The sequence below is a fragment of the Danio rerio genome, chromosome 2, assembly GCF_052040795.2.
Source record: "Danio rerio strain M-AB ecotype USA chromosome 2, GRCz13ab, whole genome shotgun sequence".
Classification (NCBI taxonomy): Eukaryota; Metazoa; Chordata; class Actinopteri; order Cypriniformes; family Danionidae; genus Danio; species Danio rerio.
Window position 1 is genome coordinate 51,635,137 of NC_141022.1, and position 21,965 is coordinate 51,657,101.

Genomic DNA, 21,965 nt, shown 5'->3' on the forward strand with positions numbered 1-21,965 from the left:
AACAGGGATTAAAATTGTTACAATGTTGCTCTTTTTTCTTGGTGCAGTTCGTTTTCACACGGAAAAGTTTCTAAACAGACCAACAGAGCTAAAACAAGTCAAGTGTGAGTAAACTGTCCTTACATCGGTCAGAGTTTCACGGTTTAGTCCCGCTCAACTGTCGGGGGTGGGGTGTTGTGGTGTTTGAAATATTGCGTGTGACGTGTCTGAAGAGCAAGGACAGATGTGGTGGGAGGGGTAGGGTGGGGTGGGAAGGGTGCGCGATGTATTTGAGGACCAGGAGGGAGATGCGCGATTTCCAGGAGATTATCACTCGTTTGCGGGCATCCGGTAGTCTCTGTGCATTTGTGGGAGACTCACGAAACTTCCGGGATATCTGGAATGACGTCCCGCACTACTCATAATTCTCTCTTCCTATAGCCGTATACCTATTACATACCCATAAAACACTGGGATATAGCCGGGCTCAGATTGTATCGTTTTCTTACTACAATCGATCCGCTCCAGACTTCGTTTCAATCAAGCCAAGACCACCTCATTCAGGCGATCTCAGACCGATTGTTTTGGACTGGATCCGAGCGCGATTGCTGGATTCACCTATGCCAAACAAACCGCGCTAACTGGGCAAACAAGACAGGTTCCGAAACAAAAAAAAAAGTGTGTGGAAAGCGTGTGGAAAGCGCGAGGCACGCCACTTCTGTTTTCCCAAAGGATGACAAACTAACAAAACATTGCTGCAGCTTTGATACACGTTTTATTCATGGAGAAAATTAAAAAGAGCTTGGTGTTTGGGTATCCTGTGTTTGTCTGAGGTAATTAATCTACCGATGTGTGTATATTCCATACAAAGTATGACGCTGATCGGTCAGTTCTTGTTATGTGACTCTCGGTGTGCCATTCTGAAAAGTTACATTTAAAGTTTGTCTGAAAAGAGATGTTTTCAACTGGGAGCACCTGGAGTACGCAAACGTGAGGCTCTCAATATGATAGTTATTAAGAAATATTGCAAATAACAGACTTGTGCATGTAAAATCACAAGTCACAAAGAGGTCTATGAGCTATGCATGGCAAAAAAATCTGTGGACACATTGAAAAGTACACACAACTACTTCTGCTATGTGGTCAAGCAGAACTTCGGAGCCTTCCTTAAGTTTGACAGCGCGCGCACACACACATTAGTTTGTTTATTTGTTTTGCCATAGGTCTGTTCTAGAGCTAATTTATTACACCTTTGCTAGGTGAACTTTATTTTACATTTTGCCTTGTGTCTGTTTTAGAGACATGCTACAGGTCTTTGATGAAGATCTAATTATTTTCCTTTGGAAAAATGTTTCACACTGTACATAAACACTGTAACGTGATTAAAATTAAAATCGCAATATTGCTCTGGAAAATCATGAGAAGTTTATTTTTTTACCCATATCGCACAGCCCTAGTTTATACCCACTCTTACTCTCCATAAAACTAGTAAACTACACCTCATAATCGATACAATGCAGAATAATTGAGATAAATATTAAGTATTTGTTAATATATTATTTATAATATAATAAAATAACACAATAACAAAATATTTTTGATTTTGTCATTATAAAAATGAAGTCAGATTAGAAAAGATAATAAGATAATAAAGATAATAAAGTGTCTTCATATTGAAGAAAGGCATTTATGCTACATTTATATTTCAGTATGTACAGTTAATGATTGTACTGATTACCCTTAGACATCATTTTTGTTTGTTTCCAGGTGTTTTAAGCTACTATTTAAAATGTTGAGGTTGATCAGATCTTTATTTTTATAAAATCAGTCCTAGTGTGGAATAGTAAAACTATTATCTATTTTATTTATTAATTATCAGCAACAATTATGTGTATGTGTGTGTACCTTGTATTCTTTACATTGTACATTGTCCCCACAAGTATAGAAATACCAGTGATTTTTTTTTTACCTTACAGGGGCATTTTTTAGTTCCCATGATAAAAATGGCATATAAATCTTACAGAATGAAGTGTGTTGATAATGTGAGAATATAGAATATAAAGTCTTTACAGTATAAAAATTATGTCAATGGGAAGTACCCATAACAATAGCTGCATGTGTGTGTGTGTGTGTGTGTGTGTGTGTGTGTGTGTGTGTGTGTGTGTGTGTGTGTGTGTGTGTGTGTGTGTGTGTGTGTGTGTGTGTGTGTGTGTGTGTGTGTGTGTGTGTGTGTGTGTTTGTGTGTGTGTGTGTGTGTGTGTATGTATGTCATGATGTAAATTTTCTTTTACCTTTACAAACCTACTGACCCCAAATTTTTAAATGGTAGCATTGGTAAGATGATAATACAATTGTAAATCTGTAAGATAGATTTTGTTAAAATAACTTTTAAAACAGGGATATGTTACACTTTATAATAATTAAATATTATATTCTTATAGAAAATACTTTTTTGGCAGTATAACAAAATATTATGAATGATTGTTTTTTACCTGTAAATAAAATTCAATATAACAAATATAAAATGATACATAATGAAGTGTGATCCTAATAAATACGTCTGGGAAACTGAGTTGGCTGGCCTTTTTTTCAGTAGTACATCATATTTTACTAATTTATATGTAGGTGAATACTGTTAACATCATAACACATACCTCAAATCCTCCAATAACCAGTAAAGCGTTTATGTTGTGAATCCTCATCTGCTCTGCAATTTTATCCACATGTTTTGCTGGGAGGGTTCTGAAAAATGACACTTCAGGGTATCAGAAAACATCTAATACAATGCACAAACACACTTTTGTTGACAATAGACCTGAAGTGTAACCTTACCGTTTTGTTCCTAGCAGGGACCCGCCCTGCCCCGTCCAGCCCCCAACATCCCCCCACTTGATTTCTTTTATCTGAGAGAAAGAAAACATTAAAAAAACAGAATACAGTGTGAACGTTTGCTTGAATTTGAACTCCTTTACACTGCAAAATAAAAGTATGATCACTGATACTAACAGAGTTAGAGGGCACCTATGATGAAAATGAAGCTGTTTGGACAGAACTGTGTGTATTGTTTTTTCACTGTCATATTGGAGTGACATAAACCCAACAAGTCTCTTTTTAAAAATTTCCCGATATTAAAACAGGACCCAAATCCCTGTGATTTTGAAGCCCACCGCAACGTCTACACACAAAGAAAGCTTGTAAAACTGCTTTAGTCCCATTGAATGTTCAAAATGTGCACTGAAATGGCAAACATGTATTTTCAAAGGCGCTTCCTCTGAATGATGAAAGCAGCATTGAGTGCATCTGAAATGTTACACTGGGTTAAATATGGCACTGAGCACAATGCAGCAGGGGATTGTGGGAGGGAATAATGGGCTTACTGTAATCATGAGGGTTTATCTCATTAGGAAAAGGACCAATTCACACACACACACACACACACACACACACTACTGTCCATGCAGTGTTTCTCACAGAACAGGGTTGCTACCAGATGTTTGATTTGTTTAAATGAAAATATAACGACATTTCCATCACATCTTGAATAATGAACTGTATTTGAAAACAATTAACATCTTAAACAATCAAAAAGTCATGTTTTTGTTTCAATTATGTTTACTGATGCTTTGTCTTTTAGTAACCAAGCTTTCAAAACATTATTAGTGGCAAAATTGCTGGTTGAAAAGGAAATAATGTCAAAACATTTACTTTATTGATCAAACTTTTATACAGTGCATCTGGAAAGTCTTCATAGCGCTTCATTTTTCTACATTTTTTTATGTTACAGTCTTATTCCAGAAGTTGTTGTGAAGCCACTTCATTGATATTTTGGCGGTGTGCTGCTGTCATTGTCCTGCTGGAAGATGAACCATTGCCCCAGTCTGAGGTCAAGGTTTTCATTCAGGATGTCTCTTTACATTACTGCATTCATCTTGCCCTCTATCCTGACTAGTCTTCCAGTTCCTGCTGCTGAAAAAAATCACCCCACAGCATGATGCTGTCACCACCATGCTTCACTGTAGGGATAGAGCTGGCTTAGGTGTTTCTCACCAGATCACTCAGCTTAGATCTAGGAAGAGTCCTGATGGTTCCAAACATCTTCCACTTATGGATGATGGAGGCCACTGTGCTCATTGGAACTTTCAGAGCAGCAGAAATGTTTCTGTAACCTTCCCCAGCCTTGTGCCTCAAGACAATCCTGTCTTGGGGGTCTACAGACAATTCCTTTGTCTTCATGCTTGGTTTGTGTTTTGACATGCACTGTCAACCCTGGGACCTTATATAGACAGGTGTATGTCTTTTCAAATCATGTCCAATCAACTGAATTTACCACAGGTGAACTCCAATGAAGCTCAGAAACATCTCAAGAATGATCAGTGAAACAGAATGTAACTGAGCTCAATTCAGAGCTTGATGGCAAAGGCTGTCAATACTGATGTACAGGTGATTTTTCAGGTTTTTAATTTTTTTATAAATTTGCAACAATTTCAAAAACTCTTTTTCACATTGTCATTATGGGCTATTCTGTGGAGAATTTAGAGGAAATTAATGAATTTAATCATTTTTGGAATAAGGCTGTAACATGAAAAGTGAGAAAAAAGTGAGGAGCTACAGTATGAATACCTTCCGGATACACTGTATTATCTTTCTACTCTTTGAAGTAGAAAGTTCGGTGTTAAATGTTAGGTGTTCAGAATGTTAAATGTTAGGTGTACCAAGAAGTTAATGAATCTCATTTTAATGGATAAATATGGTTTGGTGTGTTTGGTTTAAATACACCAAACTATATTGGATATATTCACTGGCAAAAGTGTGTGTAGTCATTTATGCAGACCAATGAAAGTATTAAATACAGTTGAAATCAGAATTATTAACCCTACTGAATATTTTCCCCAATTTTAACATATATCTAATCTTAATAGTTTTAATAACTAATTTCTTATAACTGACTTCTTTTATTTTTGCCATGATGAAAGTAAATAATATTTTACTAGATATTAAAAGATACTAGTATTCAGATTAAAGTGACATTAAAAGGCTTAACTAGGTTATCTAGGCAGGTTAGGGTAATTAGGCAAGTCATTGTATAATCGTGGTTTGTTCTGTCGACAATCAGAAAAAATATTGCTTAAGAGGGCTAATATTATTGACCGTAACATTTTTTTTCATTAAAAACTGCTTTTATTCTAGCTGAAATAAACAAATCAGACTTTCTCCAGAAGAAAAAATATTATAGGAAATACTATGAGAAATTCCTTGCTCTGTTAAACATCATTTGGGAAATATAAAAAAGAAAAAGAAAATTCACAAAAGGGCGAATCATTTTGCTTTAACTGTGAATGCTGAAAGATCACTAATAAAAAGGCCAAAGGTCTGCTTCTGCGATTACCTACTACTGCATTACCTGTCCTTTGTAGAAGCCCTCAAACCCGTCGCTCACAGCAAACATGGTGTGTCCTTCAGTGATGCCGACTCTGACAGCTGAGCGCACGGCAGCATTCATACCAGCCGCAGGAGCGCCAACATTCAACACGGCCACATTAAACGAACTCTAGAGGACCGAAGAGAAGAGAGATGCTATTATAATATCGTAAGTCTTACTGTTCTCAAAGCATCTGTGCCCTGCTGTTACCCACAAATGTTTATAGTACAATTCAGTGTTAATCTAATCTTGTGCGAAACAAAAACAACTGAGCAAAATCCTGGATTAAACTGCTGTTGCGAGTAAATCCTTGTAATGCATGACTATGCTCTTGTGCTAGTGATTGAGAGGAATAGTTCACCCAAAAAAGTGAAAATTCTGTCATTATTTAATCTCCCTTCAATTGTCGCAAACCTGTGTCTGTTTCTTTCTTCTGTTATACACAAAGGAAGATATTTTGATGAATGGTAGAAACCTGTAACCATTTACTTACATAGTCGTTTTTTTCCTACTATGGAAGTCAATGGTTGCAGGTTTTCCCACATTCTTCAAAACATCTTCCTTTGTGTTCAACGACAGAAAAGGTGTGAAACAACTGGACGCTGAGTAAATAATGGCATATTTTACATTTTTGAGTCAATTATGCCTTTAAGCTTTCTTCACTTGCATATAAATACAAATAATATGCAAGATTTAATCTGTTTTTATTCTCTACACTACTAAGTTCTAGTCTATAGGGTCAGTGCGAGGTCTGGTAAAGGATCTGCTGAGTGATTTCAGTGCTGCACAGATGGACACACAAGGATGTTTACATGACAGAAAAAAAACTGAAAGCTTTATGTGTTTTGAAAACAATTTAATTATCATTTCTGTGTAAAAATAATAAAAGTCTAGTGTTTCTATGGTAGCTGTTATAAGAGATCTATGTGAACGGGGACAAAACTATCATAATGTTATCACTTCTTGATTTTTTTTTTAAATGCTGCAGTGAATTCATACCCTATAGTACTCTCTCAGATAGTAGGGCTGGGCGATTGATCGAAAAGTAATGGAAATCGACATTCAAAATCAATAATCGATCTAATTTCTCCAGGTCGATTTTATCAATTACTCTCCTTACCGTGTGTGGAGTCATGTGACGCTGCTCAGAGGTGCGTCTCCCAAAACCATCATTAGCCAACTAAGGTCGCAATTTCTGTCGTCACAAACATAGTTTGTTGATTTGCCGTTTCCCAAACCCATCGCTCCAACGAACATTCGCAAACTGCGTCACAAACTTGAGCACCCGCAACTACATCTCTGAAGCTGTATTTAGAAACATAGTTCCTGGCTGCTCGCTATTCCCACTTATCCCACTTGTTATATTATTAAAAATAAAAAAGCATTAAGGTCATCTCTCTTAGGTGTAATTTGCTTTCAAACTATTTTTACAGCTCAGTTTTAGCGATCTTTACGTTTACAGTTGCGCTCCCTTCGCAGTGCACTTTGAAAACATTGATGTCATTTTGAACACAGCCTCATTGCGAAAGCTATAGGTGACCCATTATTTAAAAGCGGAATTAATGATACGTTTCCAATGTAAAAACAAAAAGCATAAGTTAATTCTTTTCATATATAGTGGGTTATTTATTAAGTATCTGTACTGTATGACATGGGCCTTCTCATTAGAACGCTCTGAAAATTTAAAAAGTATATATAAATAAATAAAACAATATCCTACTTAATAATAATAATAATAATAGTTATTATTATTATTATTATTATCATCATAATCATAAATATTAAAGTATGATTTTTTCATTTTTAATAAATAATAAATATTAAATTTCATTTTATAATAAATAGCCTTATTTTTTATTTATTTAAATAATTTATATGATATTAGAATACGTGTTAGCTTTTGTAAGTGGATGTTTTAGAATAGACTATGTAATGTTCAACTTTAAGCAAACACAGGCCCTATGTGCCATTTACATATATTTCAGTTAATATGGAAAGCGAGTGCATGTTTTTACCAACCTAATATTGGATTTTCTTTTAAAATCGCGTGCGTGTAAAACAATATATTTTGCACAAAGAAATTATGGGTTTTTCTCTAAAGTAGTGACTCCACCCAGTTTAGAGCAACAGAGAAACTACAGGTTTTGGGAAACACTCGTCACTACATCATTCTTTTTCCAAACGCTCCATCGTTCCGCGATAGTTCAGCCGTGAGTTACGTCGTTGTTTGGGAAACGCACCCTTGTTTGTTACTATTGTGTTACTTTGCACTACATTGACCATGACTGGAAGCTGCGCCAGAGATGCCTTAAGATGGCATATTTTCCATTACATCAAAATTATTTAAATTAAAATATTTGTTTAGGCGACGCAGTGGCGCAGTAGGTAGTGCTGTCGCCTCACAGCAAGAAAGTCGCTGGGTCGCTGGTTTGAGCCTCGGCTGGGTCAGTTGGCGTTTCTGTGTGGAGTTTGCATGTTCTCCCTGCATTCGCGTGGGTTTCCTCCGGGTGCTGCGGTTTCTCCCACAGTCCAAAGACATGTGGTATAGGTTGAATTGGTTAGGCTAAATTGACTGTAGTGTATGAGTGTAAATGAGTGCGCAGATGTTTCCCAGTGATGGGTTGTGGCTGGAAGGGCATCCGCTGCGTAAAGCATGTGCTTGATAAGTTGGCAGTTCATTCCGCTGTGGCGACCCCAGATTAATAAAGGGACTAAGCCGAAAATAAATATTTAGCAATAAAAACACTCCAATCAGAAATATATTGTATTTAAAACTTGGAATAAATAAATAAAATGCCTCTGGGGACAAAAAATGGGAAGCTTCAGGAACTCAGGCGATAAGCACTATATTATCATATTCTACTTCTATAAAACTTATACATACACGACAATGGCCATCCTGCTCTCCACCATCATTGCCAAAGAAGAAAATAAATGAGTTGTGTGACAACTGAGCTGTGAGAACACACTTCACAGAAAGAAGCTGAATCAGAGCAGACATGCCTTGAACATCACAACAGACTTACATGTGGAAGCTCTGTGTCAATTTTGCGGTGAGACAAGAGTTTGTAGGTGTTCAGGTTGTTTTCGAAACTTCTACAATTAGAAGAAACAAAAAACAGACCATTCAGACATTTCCTTTAGTGATAAAGAGCATGAATTAAGTTAATGGTTAATTCATAATACTGTTTTTTGAACCATGGTTTTTGTACCAATGAAAAGTACATAAATGCTTGTAATGGCAGACATAGTCAAAGAATTTCTACATTATCTTTTCAATTTTTGTAACAAGAACAAAAGAAGAAAAAATAGTAAAAACACACAAATAACAGAATTCCAGAGGTGGTTCATTCAGCTATGACGACCCCCTCATAATGATAAATGATATGTCACTTAATAATGACAATTATAATAATTACAATAGTAAATGTAAAAAAAAAAAAAACAGAATACATAAATAAAGACATCTGCTGTGTAAAAGGAGAAGGAATTTGTGGTTTACCTGCCACGCAGCTTCACAGCTTCTTCAAATCTCTTTTCATCCATGGCCTTCTGAACCTCCTGAGTCTGCATTACAACAAACAAACAAGCTGAAAACTCTAAAGCAGACGTAAAATCTGTCTACCAAACACTCATAAGACTGAACCAACTTTACAGTAAACAAAAGATACAGGGCTGGCTTTTACAGTGCCCCTATTATGCTATTTTAAGATGTTTACATCCAAAAGATGTATCTATCCAAAGTTCCCCCAAATTTTGATTTGATCATAACATAAACTGCTTCATGAAGGAATAAAATTACAGTCTAATGCTTCTTTTGAATTATATACATGTGGTCATGCTTATTTTGCATATGTATATGTGTTTGCTTGAACCATGATAATCTAATGAGTCCACGCAGTGATATGATGAGACATTCTGTTTGACCTTAAAATCAGACAGGAACTTTCCACCCCTATAATGTCAAATAACTAAATCTGTAACAGACAAGTCTTGCAGAAAGCCCCTGTCTGGGTTGCAGCTGTGATGTGTGACTTTTCTACACAGAAAAGAGAACTGGTGCAGATAAGGAAAATATTGCTTTATTGTCTTACTAATCACTCTTTTCTTTTGATATATTTTTGCTATTGGATGAATATACTCCCATTTGCCTCACTATTCATTATTTACAATATGTGTTTTTGTCAGATATGATGATGTCTCCTGATATAGCGTACTTCTACTTAACCCCTGTTATAATGTGTTTCTAACTAACTGCTAAAACCACAAGAGCTGTGTGTGGGTGCTGGCTGGAGACAGATCTGCAAAAGTGCTTCCCCTAGATGGGTGCATACACAGGTCAAGAGTTCATAGACAGGACTAGGAGGAAAAGCAGATGTGGTAGATGCAGCATTTTTATACTGCTCTCTGTGTATGCGTGATGTATGATGCTTTAATAAAATTTATATTATCCTGATAATTCTATAAGGAAGTTATGATGCTCAGCTGTGCTTTGATGATTTTTTGCTACAGTTGCTTGCTGCACCTCAGATGTCAGTAATGTCAAGTATGTCAAGGAGGAGTGATACTTTCCCTTGCCCTTTTGTTTCTGTGTGCAGAGGTATCTATGTGTGCAGACCACAGATTTTGAGAGATGATTCTGCCTGAAAACAGCTGATGGCAACAATAGAGATTGGGGGTAACTGATCAGAGGAGAGGCCAAAAAGATTGAACGCTGCTGATGGATAAAAGAAGGGAGTCGAAAGAGTTTGAGAGCTTTTGGACATCCAGACTGCTTGGCTGACGGTTCTTCAAAAGCCCAGGATCCTGATCTTCCCTTTATTCACTTATGCTCGATAAATAAATTCATTGATTTTGATTAATTGACTCCTGACCGATTATTGAATTGGGGTGGACTAAGGCAAGTGACAAATAGTCCAACATTCATCAGCTCTTTTCTCACAGTGTCTGAAATGGTTTGTTCAAAAATCTGCTCTCTTTAAACCCGTCTTTCTGTGAGATCATGACCCAGTGTGTTTTGATTGGTTGGCAGCTTACAGCATGTGTCAGAAACAAAAGCCTGGTTTATACTTCTGCGTCAAGCGCACGCGTATGCTACGACGCAGCCTATGCGTTGATGCATAAGCCTACGCTGTGGCCGCGCGAGCCTGATGAAGCGATTGTTTACAGGTGTGTAGTCCCGTGAAGGAGCTCTGAATGGAAAGTTTTGTTTTGTGTTTTCATGGTTCTCATGGTTATAGTTGTTGCATGTCTGCCGGTTCCTGCCTCAAAATGACAGAGTTTCGGCCACTTGTACATAATGGAAGCATAAAACACCAGCAAAGAAACACAACACAGAGGAACATTAACACCTTACTGCCAACTAGTGGTTCGGAAGTTTTATTGCAGAACAACAGAACCAGCGCGCAGAAGTATAAATGCTTAGCTACGCGTGTTGCATGCGCCGTGGGGCACGCCAATCACTTGATGCAGAAGTATAAACCAAGTATAAATATACAAATATAGAAGTATAAATTTCTGTAGTTCTGAAATAACACCTTCGCTCCATTGGGCTCGCGTGGCTCTTGGCCCCGCCCAGACTCGTCAGCGCTACCAAGTCGACCAATCACAGAGCTTGCGCTATGCGCCGTTGCGACGTGTAGTTAAATTTTTTGAGAGGTGCACGTCAGCGATGCTGACGGCCATGGCGTACGGCTAAGTATCAACGTGTAGGCCGCACTGTAGCATACGCATGCACTTGACGCAGAAGTATAAATCAGCCTTCAGGCTGTTTCTCAATTCCAAGAAAACAGAGAACGGACTTGCATTCTGGTGAAGATCGTTCTTGCCAGGTCACCTCGGAAGAACAAATTATTTTTATAATTTATTTAAACATTACAGCATTTATACAACAATTTATTGTTTTTCCCCTTTTCAATATGTATATATATATATATATATATATATATATATATATATATATATATATATATATATATAGAACATGCATTAAATCTTACTAATATACGTTGCACAATACAAATAAAACACATTTTAATAAGAATTTCAGCAAATAAACACTTTTAATGTGTTTATGAGTTCATTAAGATTTTTATTTTAATGTCTACTTTCACGTCTTATTTAAGGAAACTCCTGAGACAAATAAGTTATCTCTGAAGTCTCTGAACTTTAATAATAAACGAGTATAAAAGGCTGCACTTCCCACCTCCTTTATTCAGCCATAATGACTTCTGTGACTTCTCAAGCAAGTTTTTCGCTCAAGTCTGCATCCACGCATCCTCGATATTAAGAATACATGTGGGAACTTTCACACGTCCTCCATTCTTGCGGCCTTGAATTTTGGAACTAAGCTTTGGCATTTGACATGACACAAGAACACGAGGACGCAAGATTGCTAAAGAACGCATATTGAAAAACAGCCCATATGTCTATTACTTTTATGTTCCTTCCCCTTTCGTCTAGGGTTTGAGAATGGAAGTAACATAATTAGCTACAATTTGCACTTTAGGGGAACAACAACAAAAATAAAACTAACAAATTAGACAAAGGCTAGATAATAAGCAAAACTGAGGAATTACTTCAGTCCTTAGAAATGTGAAACAACCACAAGATGAGTAAACTTAATTTTTTTTTCTTATAAATCGTCAAAAATGGGAAGCAGTAAGCATAAACCAAAACAACAAACAAATCAGGAACTAGCTTAGGAGGAGTACTAAATAACCTATCCAGGTAAAAGAAAAGAAATAAACAACAAAAGCTTTCCTCGACTCCCTTACTAAGAATACACAGAGACAATCTAGAACAAAAATAAAAATGGCACCCTCTCCTTACGGCTTCCTTTTGTAAATCAAGTTTAAATCAAACAAAGAAACAAGACAATTACCTTTTAAACACCATAACAATGAAAGTAGACGGACTGCCTGCAAGTTCAACAACACAAGGTAAACAACAAAGTTCTTCAAAAGACTGAAGTTGGATTGTGCTCAATAAACATCTCACATCAAACAACAGGTCAATACCCCCCTCCCCCTTCTACCCTCTAGGCAGGAAACACACAATAAATAAACAATTATAATTAATACATTCAAAGGATGTAACAATTACAAAATCTGAATTTTAGCTCGAAAGGTTTTCTCAGCTTTTGTTAACAAAGGGATTTGAACAGTAACAATGTCTATTTTTTCATCTAAATATGCAAATAGGACTGCAAAACTTGAATGCTGCATAAAACCTTTACTAATAAAGCAGCGTTTCCATCCAATGCAAGTCAAAGAGAACAAAATCATCACTTTCTGATTAACTGGCAGCAAATATCAAAAGGAAAAAAAGGAGTTTGCTGTGATAGAAACTGTGCGCCTTTACTCTTATATAAGAAATTACTTACGCTTCAAAAGACAAAAACAAAACACAATGAAAGCACTGTGGCAAACAAATTCACATGCCTTTTTTGAGCCACATGCTGGAATTCATTCAGTAAATGTGTTTCCATCATAGTTTATGCACATTTATTATTATCTCTTTCTTAAAAGAAGTTATTTCACAGAATGCTGGTTGTTGGTACCCATAGAAAATAAATGATTATGGAGGTCAGTGGGTAGCATCAACCAGCATTTTTCAAAATAACTTCTTTTGTGTTCAATCGAAGAAAGAAAATCAAATAGGTTTTGAACAAGTGAAGTGTGAGTAAATGGTGACAGAATTTAGATTTGTAGGTGAACTATCCTATTAAAGTACGAATGAAATCATAACTAACCATATGAGCTCACATTACTAACATAATCTGTGCATGTCATAGGGCTGGACGACATGGGCAAAATATCATATCCCGGTATTTTTAGGAAGAATGACAGTATACGATATATATCTGGTATTTTTCCATAAATGGTTACTCAAGAGTTAAAGCCTTTATTAAAACATTATTAAACGTTTTTTGAGCAAATTATAATCCAAACACAGGGGTTTTCCTCCCTGTTTACAAATAAACAGCTGCACAAAAAATAACAGCTGTGCAAAATATTTGATAAATAAAACACAGTACAGGTTTTCTCTTACTTAAAACTGTTGCAGAACATTTCAAATTATAAACAAAATCTTTGATAAATAAATTGCATTGCATTGTATAAATAATTGCATTGTATAAATAAAACACTATACAATGCACTACTGTTCTGTTGTGCAAATAACAAAGTAAACAGAACTAAAGAAAACAGCAACATTGTCAGAGCAAAAAAGGGGCAAACTTAAATAGTAACACAACAAGAAATATTGTAGGATAGAAAAGCACCACACTGAATGTAAATTTGAAACGCAGTATTTTATGTCACACTTACAGTGTTGTTATAAGTACTCCTGTGTAGCACAGTTGTGTGATTTATAAACAACAATTTAATCAGCTGTATATGTTTTTTTACACATTTACATGTATGTATTATGCACAATTATTAAGCAGTGCACATATTGAAGATATCTAAAGAGAAGTCTTTCACTCCATGTAAAAACTCCAACACCTTTTCTTTTGTTTTGACTAAACTTGTTTTACTAAATATTAAATAAGGAGATGAAAACGAATAGACTATAGATATGAGAAGTAACCAAATTGTTTCAGAGTTCTGTGATAAAATGCTGGTGAAGCATATAAATGTAAACAGTCATTATAACAGCAGAACGCAGGGCTAAATGTGTGATAACGTAAATGTAAAGAAGAGACCGTTGTGTAATAAATACTAAACTTATAATCAGTGAATATGAGGTGGTTTCACTTTAGAATAGTGATATAAATTCCTCCCATCTTGGTGTTTTTAATTCTTTTGAACACATTCAGGTGCTGCTTGTCAATTTAAAAAGGCTTCTATGTTCGTTCTTACTGTCAATTGCGGAAGAAATGATTTATAAAAGGTTTCACATAAACCGATGTGACAGCTGCAGGCACTGTGTGACATGCGTGCACGCGAGGGGGAGTCAGATTTGTCCAGGGAGGCAGATCTCGATACAACACCGGCACTGCCTGCCCACTGCATGTTCCTGTAAAGCCCCTTTTTCTTATTTTAGATTTGAAATATTATTTAATAACAATCTCTACCTCTAGCAATGTCAAAGCTTTAAAATCAGTAACACTGTGTGAATCTTACAGTATTGTCTCTTTTTCATAATATCCAGTGGACTGCATTGTATGTGACCGTTTAAACATCACTGTGACCTTGCTTTAGGATAGATTTAAATTGATTTTTGTAATTCATATTCCCCCAGGTATAATCTTTTGTTTCTCTGTTTTGTTTTGTTCCGTTGTCTACTTTTGTTGATATAGGATTTGTACAATTTCTGTAGGTTTTTGTATTCTTCTTGAACGTTCTAATAAAATATAAATAAATAAAAAATAAATAAATAAATAATGTTCCTCCATGTAGCGTCAGAGATGGCATTTTGAACAAATCTTTTGTATGATTCATTGAGTGAATCATTCATTTGCGAATGCGTACATTTGTGCAAGTTGAGCTCACGTGTTTCCTTGGATTAGTCTGTTTCGCGCAGAATGCGCACGTGAATGATATTGGATAATACCGCATTGCTTTGGGGAATCATATCAATATATTCCCAGAACCCAATATACTGTCCCGCCCAGCCCTAGCTTGTCTTAAAGAAAAAAAATAGTTTGCCCTTATAATCAATAATTGGAATTTGAAAATCCACTTCCAGTTTGTTTTCAGTAAAATTCTATTCTATCTTATTGGGCGTAGCTAACACACTTAACCATGTCCCTCCAACTCTGTTTTGACAACAAACAGAAATGGTGAGCAGGAGGTGTCTGTTACATTGTAAAAACTCTCCTGAAACCCTTTTCCCGATCTTTCTGAATGGAAGGCCTACTTTACTACACCCAATCAGCTCACAGTAAAAAAACAAGCCACGCCCACTGTTTTCTCATTTAATATTCTGTTTCTCTAGGAGCTGCATCACAGAAGAAAAAAAGCTTCCAGTTCATGCGGACTTTAACCCCTACAATGTAGGTAATCTCCAAAAACGAATAATAATGGAACACTTTTAAAGGCAAACAGCATTCATTTCTCACCATCTGAACACACTCCATCAGAGGGACCCTGACCGCCTGGTTTCCACACAGAGACACCACACATGCTGGAGTACCAGGAGACGCTTCGAGAAGAGCCAAAACGGCCTCCACTCCCATGCGACTGGCCTGTGGAGGAAATGCACACCACAGTCAACAAACAGGGGTCAATGTAAAAGTTCAGATCATTTAGATACAGTTGGGATTTATACCAGAATCCGGTCAAAGGCAGAGGGGGTTCCTCCTCTCTGGACGTGGCCCAGAATGGTGACCCGAGTGTCAAACCCCAACCGGCTCACGACCAGCTGCGGGAGAGATTCGACAGAGTATTTACATAATATAAAAGTCACAGAAATTCACGTGTAAATATATAATTAATACACTACTATTCAGAAGTTTAACATAAGAAGGAAGTCTATTGAGCTCAACAAGGATGCATTTATTTGATTATAAATACTGTAATATTGTGAAATGATCAACAATTTTATATTCATTCATTCATTTTCCCTCAGCCTAATCCCTTTTTTTATCAGGGGTCGCCACAGCAGAAGGAACCGCCAACTATTCCGGGATGTTTTAAGCAGCGGATGCCCTTGTAGCTGCAACCCAGTACTGGGAAACACCCATACACTTCCTCATTCACACACTCATACACTATGGTCAATTTAGTTTATTCAATTCACCTATAGCTCATGTCTTTTGACTGTGTGGAAAACCAAAGCACCAGAAACCACACGAACACGGGAAGAGCATGTAAACTCCACACAGAAACACCAACTGACACAGCCGGGACTTGAACTAGCGACCTTCTTGCTATGAGGCAACAGTGCTAACCACTGAGCAACTTTGCCACCCTAATTTTATAATAAAATACTTCTAAAATAAAATATTTTATTGTCATATCTTTTAAAATGTCATTTATTTTTATAAGAGCGAACATTTAGAATAATTTCTCCATTATTCAGTGTAACATGACCCTTTAGAAATCATTCAATATGACATCTGTATTGTACATGAGTAATACTTACGATTTTTTTTTAATTCTTTGTAAATGTAAAGTTTAGTAGATATTATTTAAATTATAGCAATAATAATAATAATAATAATAATAATAATAATTTAAAAATAGTTTTCTAGTACTGGGTTGTGGCTGGAAATCATTTCACTTGGCAGCCATCTTTGAAACGCCTCTTCGGCAGTATGCTAGGGCATTCTGTCTGAATGGGGAAACATCAAATTCTCCAAAACTGTTTGCCAAGCTTACGATTACAATACGGATTTGGAATCACTATTAAAATTAAACAACAACCGTCTCATAACTTTCGTCTCTAAACATTTGAATCAAACAAAATTAGCATTTTTTCAGGTTGCCAGAGTTAACGCGCATGCGCAATCGAAAGAAACAAGATCACGCAGCAAACCTCATTTATGGTTATTCTACACATTATCATCCTCTGGATAATGATCGTCTGACCACGCTGCTCTTCTAATAATTCACAATAATTCAAGTAATTCACAACTTGATCTTGATGGTGAATCTCCTCCAGAAATGACAGTGACTCTTTGTTTACAAGTTTGTGGGTGTTTGAGTAGTTGCTGCTGTCATATGATGTGTGTTTGACACGATGAACTTTACCTCACGTTCCTTTCATGCAGAATACAAAACCAGAAAACTTTTGTTTTTAAGTGTAGGTGGTTCATTTAAAAGTACAGACGTCAAGCTTTATCTAGATATATTTCTTATGTCTGTGAAGCAAGTATACGTTGAAATTCCAGTGGGTTTGTTTACAACAGAAAAAGCACCTCAATCCTCAGTATATAGCGATCAATGATTGGCTCCTGTACTAGTAGGCGGGGCTTCGTTTGCCATATTGACTGTTACACTTTTACTCATTTAAAACTATCCGAGTGACAAGTCTGGTGTATTCTATAGTCTTTGAAAAAACAAATGCCAAAATAGTTGGTGGTTCATTCCACTGTGGCGATGAAAAAAAATTATTGAATAAATTAAAAATATAAAGATATATAAATATAAAAATATACAGTACATATAAATATAATATTATATACACTTCTAACAGCGTGACGCTGGTACAGTGGGTAGTAGCACGATTGCCTCACAGCAAGAAGGTCGCTGGTTCGAGCCTGTGTGGAGTTTGTGTTCTCCCCGTGTTCGCGTGGGGGTGCTCCGGTTTACCCCACAGTCCAAAGACATGCGATGCAGGAGAACTGAATAAGCTAAATTCGCCCCAGTCTATGTGTGTGAATGCAAGAGTTAATGAGTGTTTCCCAGTGTTTAATAGCAGCTGGAAGCGCATCCGCTGTGTAAATACATATGCTGGATAAGTTGGCAGTTTATTCCGCTGTGGCAACCCCTGATTAATAAAGAGACTAAGCCAAAAAGAAAATGAATGAACAAATATATGTCTAACATTCTTCAAAATATATAAAAATTGAATATTTGAAAAATTAGTCAAATTGTAGCAAATAGATCATTTCTATTAGTTTTAAGGTCAAATAAATTGTTCCTTTAGTAAAAATATTTTAATTTTAAATCATGTTTATTTTATTTTAAGCACTAAAACATTTTTTAAACACATTTAGTTACCTGTAATAACCGTAACCATAATTTTTGACCTATTTAATGCATCCTTGTTGGATAAAATATTCAGTAAAAAAGCTAAACCCACACATTTAAACAGTAGTGTACATTGACTTATCATTAATAAAGGACTGAACTATTAAACCAACTTATAAACTCCTCCATGAATTCACATTAATAAACAGAGCTCTATTTTAATAGGACTGGACTGTTCTAAAAGCAAGCACATAAACATAACCACAGACATGCAAGATGTGAGAGACAAATCTAAAAGTAAATCACACACCAGTTACAACTATTACAAATAATGCAATAAATGAGGGGAAAATATCACAGGCAAACACACAACAAACGTTATTTACACAAAAACTCAAATCTGAAATATATATTTGTTACCACTTATATAACAAAACTAGGATAGTGAAAGTAAAAAAGTACACTGTAAAAAAAGGTTCTTGCTGCCTTAAATTGTTCAGTAAATTGATTTTTATTTTCTAATCATCTCAACTTAAATCAATCAAACTGACTAAAAATATTAAGTTAAACCTTGTATAATTTTAAAACAATTGAGTGGAAACCTAATAAACTTATTAAAATAAAATAAAGCAACATAAAAATATTTGTTGTCGACTTTTTGTCTTCACATTTTTTACAGTGTAGTTTAAGAGAAGGAACTCAGTCACTTATTTAAAGCACATAAAAGTCCCGCAGTCGTGCATTACTCACGTCCTTTATATGGTCTGTGGTTATGGGCTTGTTGTTTTGGTCTATCGCACCTTCAGCTACTATGATGATATTAAGCCGTTTCTTATCAGCACGATTCTACAAGGGAGAAAAAGCGTGCGTGCACACACACACACACACACACACACACACACACACACACATCCATACACACATCCAAACGAATGAGAAAAAAGCAGGAGATACTCACGTCCTTCACTTGATGTGAGCTGATGGGGTTTCCGTGTCTGTCTGTGGCTCCTTCAGCCACTATGATTATATTAAGACGAGAACCTCGCAAACGGCTCTGCAGGACAAACACTGGAGGACTGAAACAAGCTCTGTGTGCATGTCTGTGTGTTGATTTTGGGGATTTATGAGGACAAATTTTTACAATGACTTGGGTATGACCTTTGTATTACAGTGTTGAGCTGGTTTATGAAGACATGCCCTGTGTCATTGTAAATGTAAACAGTTAAAAATCATACTTAGATTTATAAACTAGGGCAGAGGTGGCCAACTCTGTTCCTGGAGATCCACCTTCCTGCAGATTTCAGTTGCTACCCATATCAAACACACCTGAACCAATTAATTAGGACCTGAACACCACGTGATAATTACAGGCAGGTGTGTTTGATATGGGTTGCAACTGAAATCTGCAGAAAGGTGGATCTCCAGGAACAGGGTTGGCCACCCCTGAACTAGGGCCACGTGGTATTGGAAACAACTGACTTGTTATGGATAGGGTTCATTCATTTTCCTTTGGCTTTTTCTCTATTTCAGAGATCACCACAGCGGAATGAACCACCAACTATTTCAGCATGTTTTACGCAGCGAATGCCCTTCCAGCTGCAACCCAGTATTGGGAAATACCCATACACAATCTATGGACCATTTAGCTTAGCCAATTCACCCATACCGCATGTCTTTGGAAACCCACGCCAACAAAGGGCGAAATAATGGCAACTGCCCCAGCCGGGACTCAAACCAGCAACCTTCTTGCTGTGAGGCGACAGTGCTAATCACTGAGCCACAGTGACGCCCTATGTTTAGGGTTTATACCTTAAAGTTAATTTTTCCACGTGTCCAGAGAGAGTTGGGTTTAGGGGTAGAGTAAGGGAAGGTAATATAATAAGTGGTTTTTAAATTATAACATACAATACAGCAATGAAGAGTCCTCATAAACCACCAAAAACAGGTGTGTGTTTTTGTGTATGGGTGTGTTGTGTCAATGTGTATATATATTTATATATCTGTGCACAGCTGTAGCTGAAGCTAGCAAACCACAAGTTTTTTAATTTTAAATAGTGCTGTCAAGATATTCTTTAGTAAAGTGCCGTGCTACACTACAAGCCGCTAAAAATGCTAACAATAAGCAAAAACATCAGCTGTTAAATAATCTAAATATCAGATAGCATGATTCACTTGACAAAAATATTTGTAAATATAAAATAATATTAAATGTCACTTGAGAATTATTTGAAAAAGTAAATAAATAAATAAATAAATGAATAAATAATTAAATTAATAAATAAATACATACACATACATACATACACACACACACACACACATATACATTATATACATATATATAAGAGCCAGTTATGCATAATTCATTTGTGATAATAATTTAGTTAAAAAGGTTAAAACATGATAAGATTGATATTTGAATATAATAAGAATTCATTGTGATTGTATTATCTAAAATGCATAATTTAGTAATTGATATAAGTTATGGATGTTGGAAGCAACACAGTTTTTTGACCGAGCTGATTGAGTCTATTGTAACTTTGTATTTTTGTTTGCATTTGTTCAGTAAACCTTTTTTAAAAGAAGATTCGGTCTTACTCGCGTTTTTGCAAATACTGGTTGTTGGAATTGAAGCTGCAAAAGTTGGTACATAAGGATTGGCACGAAAGGTGTGCCACTACAATATTTTTATACATACAGTTGAAACCAGCAGTTTACATACACTCTAAAAAAAAAGAACATAACCATTTTTTTTTAAATGTCTGATGGTAAATCAAACTTAACGTTTACTATTTTATTTTATTTTATTTTATTTTTGAGAATTTTTTATAATTTCTAGATAGTCCAAATTTAATTTTTTAAACTTTGCTTTTACACTATATAATTTTGGTCAAATGTTTTGGGTATCCTTCCACAAGCTTCTCACAATAGTTTGAAGGAATTTCGGCCCATTCCTCCTGACAGAATTGGTGTAACTGAGTCAGATTTGTTGGCTGTCTTGCTCGCACAAGCTTTTTCAACTCTGCCGACAAATTTTCTATAGGATTGACATCAGGGCTTTGTGATGGCCACTCCAAAACATTCACTCTGTTGTCCTTAAGGCACATTTTAACTAATTTAGCAGTATGCTTGGGGTCATGGTCTGTTTGGAAGACCCATTTGAGGCCAAGTTTTAATTTTTAATGTCGAGATTTTGCTTCAGTATTTCTACATAATGTTCTTTCTTCATGATGCCATCTATGCTGTGAAGTGGAATGATGCTGCCGCCCACATACTACACAGTTGGGATGGTGTTTCTAGGCTTGTAAGCTTTCCCCTTTGTCTTCCAAATGTAACACTGTTCATTATGGCTAAACCGTTCAATCTTAGTTCCATCAGACCACAGGACATGTCTCCAAAATTATTATTTTTTCCAGTGTAATTTAGGGAATTGAAATCTGGCTTTTTTTGTTGAGTCTGGCTTGTTGATTTTCCCATGTTGTCACACAAGGAAGCAGTGTGTTTGAGCTTTCCCTTAAATACTATTCTACAGTTGTGCCTCCCATTAACTTAAATGTTGTCAATTAGCCAATCAGAAACTTCCAAAACCTTGACACCATCATCTGAGCTTTTCAGAGGCATAATAATCTTATTGTATGTAAACTTTACTTTTAAGACAGGTCATAACAATTTCTTTAAAAAAATCTCATTATTTTGCTATTAAGCACTATATAATTGAATTTGATCATTTTAAAATTATCTCTCTAAAAGAGAAAAAGTTTAATCACATTAACATCTGACTTTTTTTTAAATGGTTATGTGCCTTTTTATACAGTGTATGTAAACTTCTGGTTTCAAATATACATCGTCAACTTAGAATTATAAGGTTCTATCTGACATTTTTGTTGAAATTTAGTTACTGACCTATTCTTATTACATGACAATTT

General features: G+C 35.9%; 1 protein-coding gene across 14 annotated transcripts in view; it reads right to left on the minus strand.

Annotated features, from left to right (window-relative positions):
• Positions 1 to 21,965, minus strand: part of pfkpb (phosphofructokinase, platelet b) — a 60,855-nt gene that overhangs the window by 25,903 nt on the left and 12,987 nt on the right. For 8 of the 14 annotated variants that reach the window (XR_015478979.1, XR_015478978.1, XR_015478980.1 and 5 more), the window contains exons 8-15: positions 18,790 to 18,885; positions 15,674 to 15,766; positions 15,465 to 15,590; positions 8,901 to 8,965; positions 8,425 to 8,494; positions 5,381 to 5,527; positions 2,812 to 2,882; positions 2,634 to 2,721 (exon numbers count right to left, since the gene is read on the minus strand). Coding sequence is in view for 8 of the 14 variants with exons in the window: in XM_087241444.1 (XP_087097570.1) it covers positions 2,634 to 2,721; positions 2,812 to 2,882; positions 5,381 to 5,527; positions 8,425 to 8,494; positions 8,901 to 8,965; positions 15,465 to 15,590; positions 15,674 to 15,766; positions 18,790 to 18,885 (756 nt within the window). In the remaining 6 variants the exon portion in view is untranslated. Of the gene's footprint in view, positions 1 to 2,633; positions 2,722 to 2,811; positions 2,883 to 4,481; positions 5,528 to 8,424; positions 8,495 to 8,900; positions 8,966 to 15,464; positions 15,591 to 15,673; positions 15,767 to 18,789; positions 18,886 to 18,997; positions 19,094 to 21,965 lie in introns of all 14 variants that reach the window. The other 6 variants (XM_087241445.1, XM_087241443.1, XM_087241442.1 and 3 more) reach the window with 4 other exon arrangements.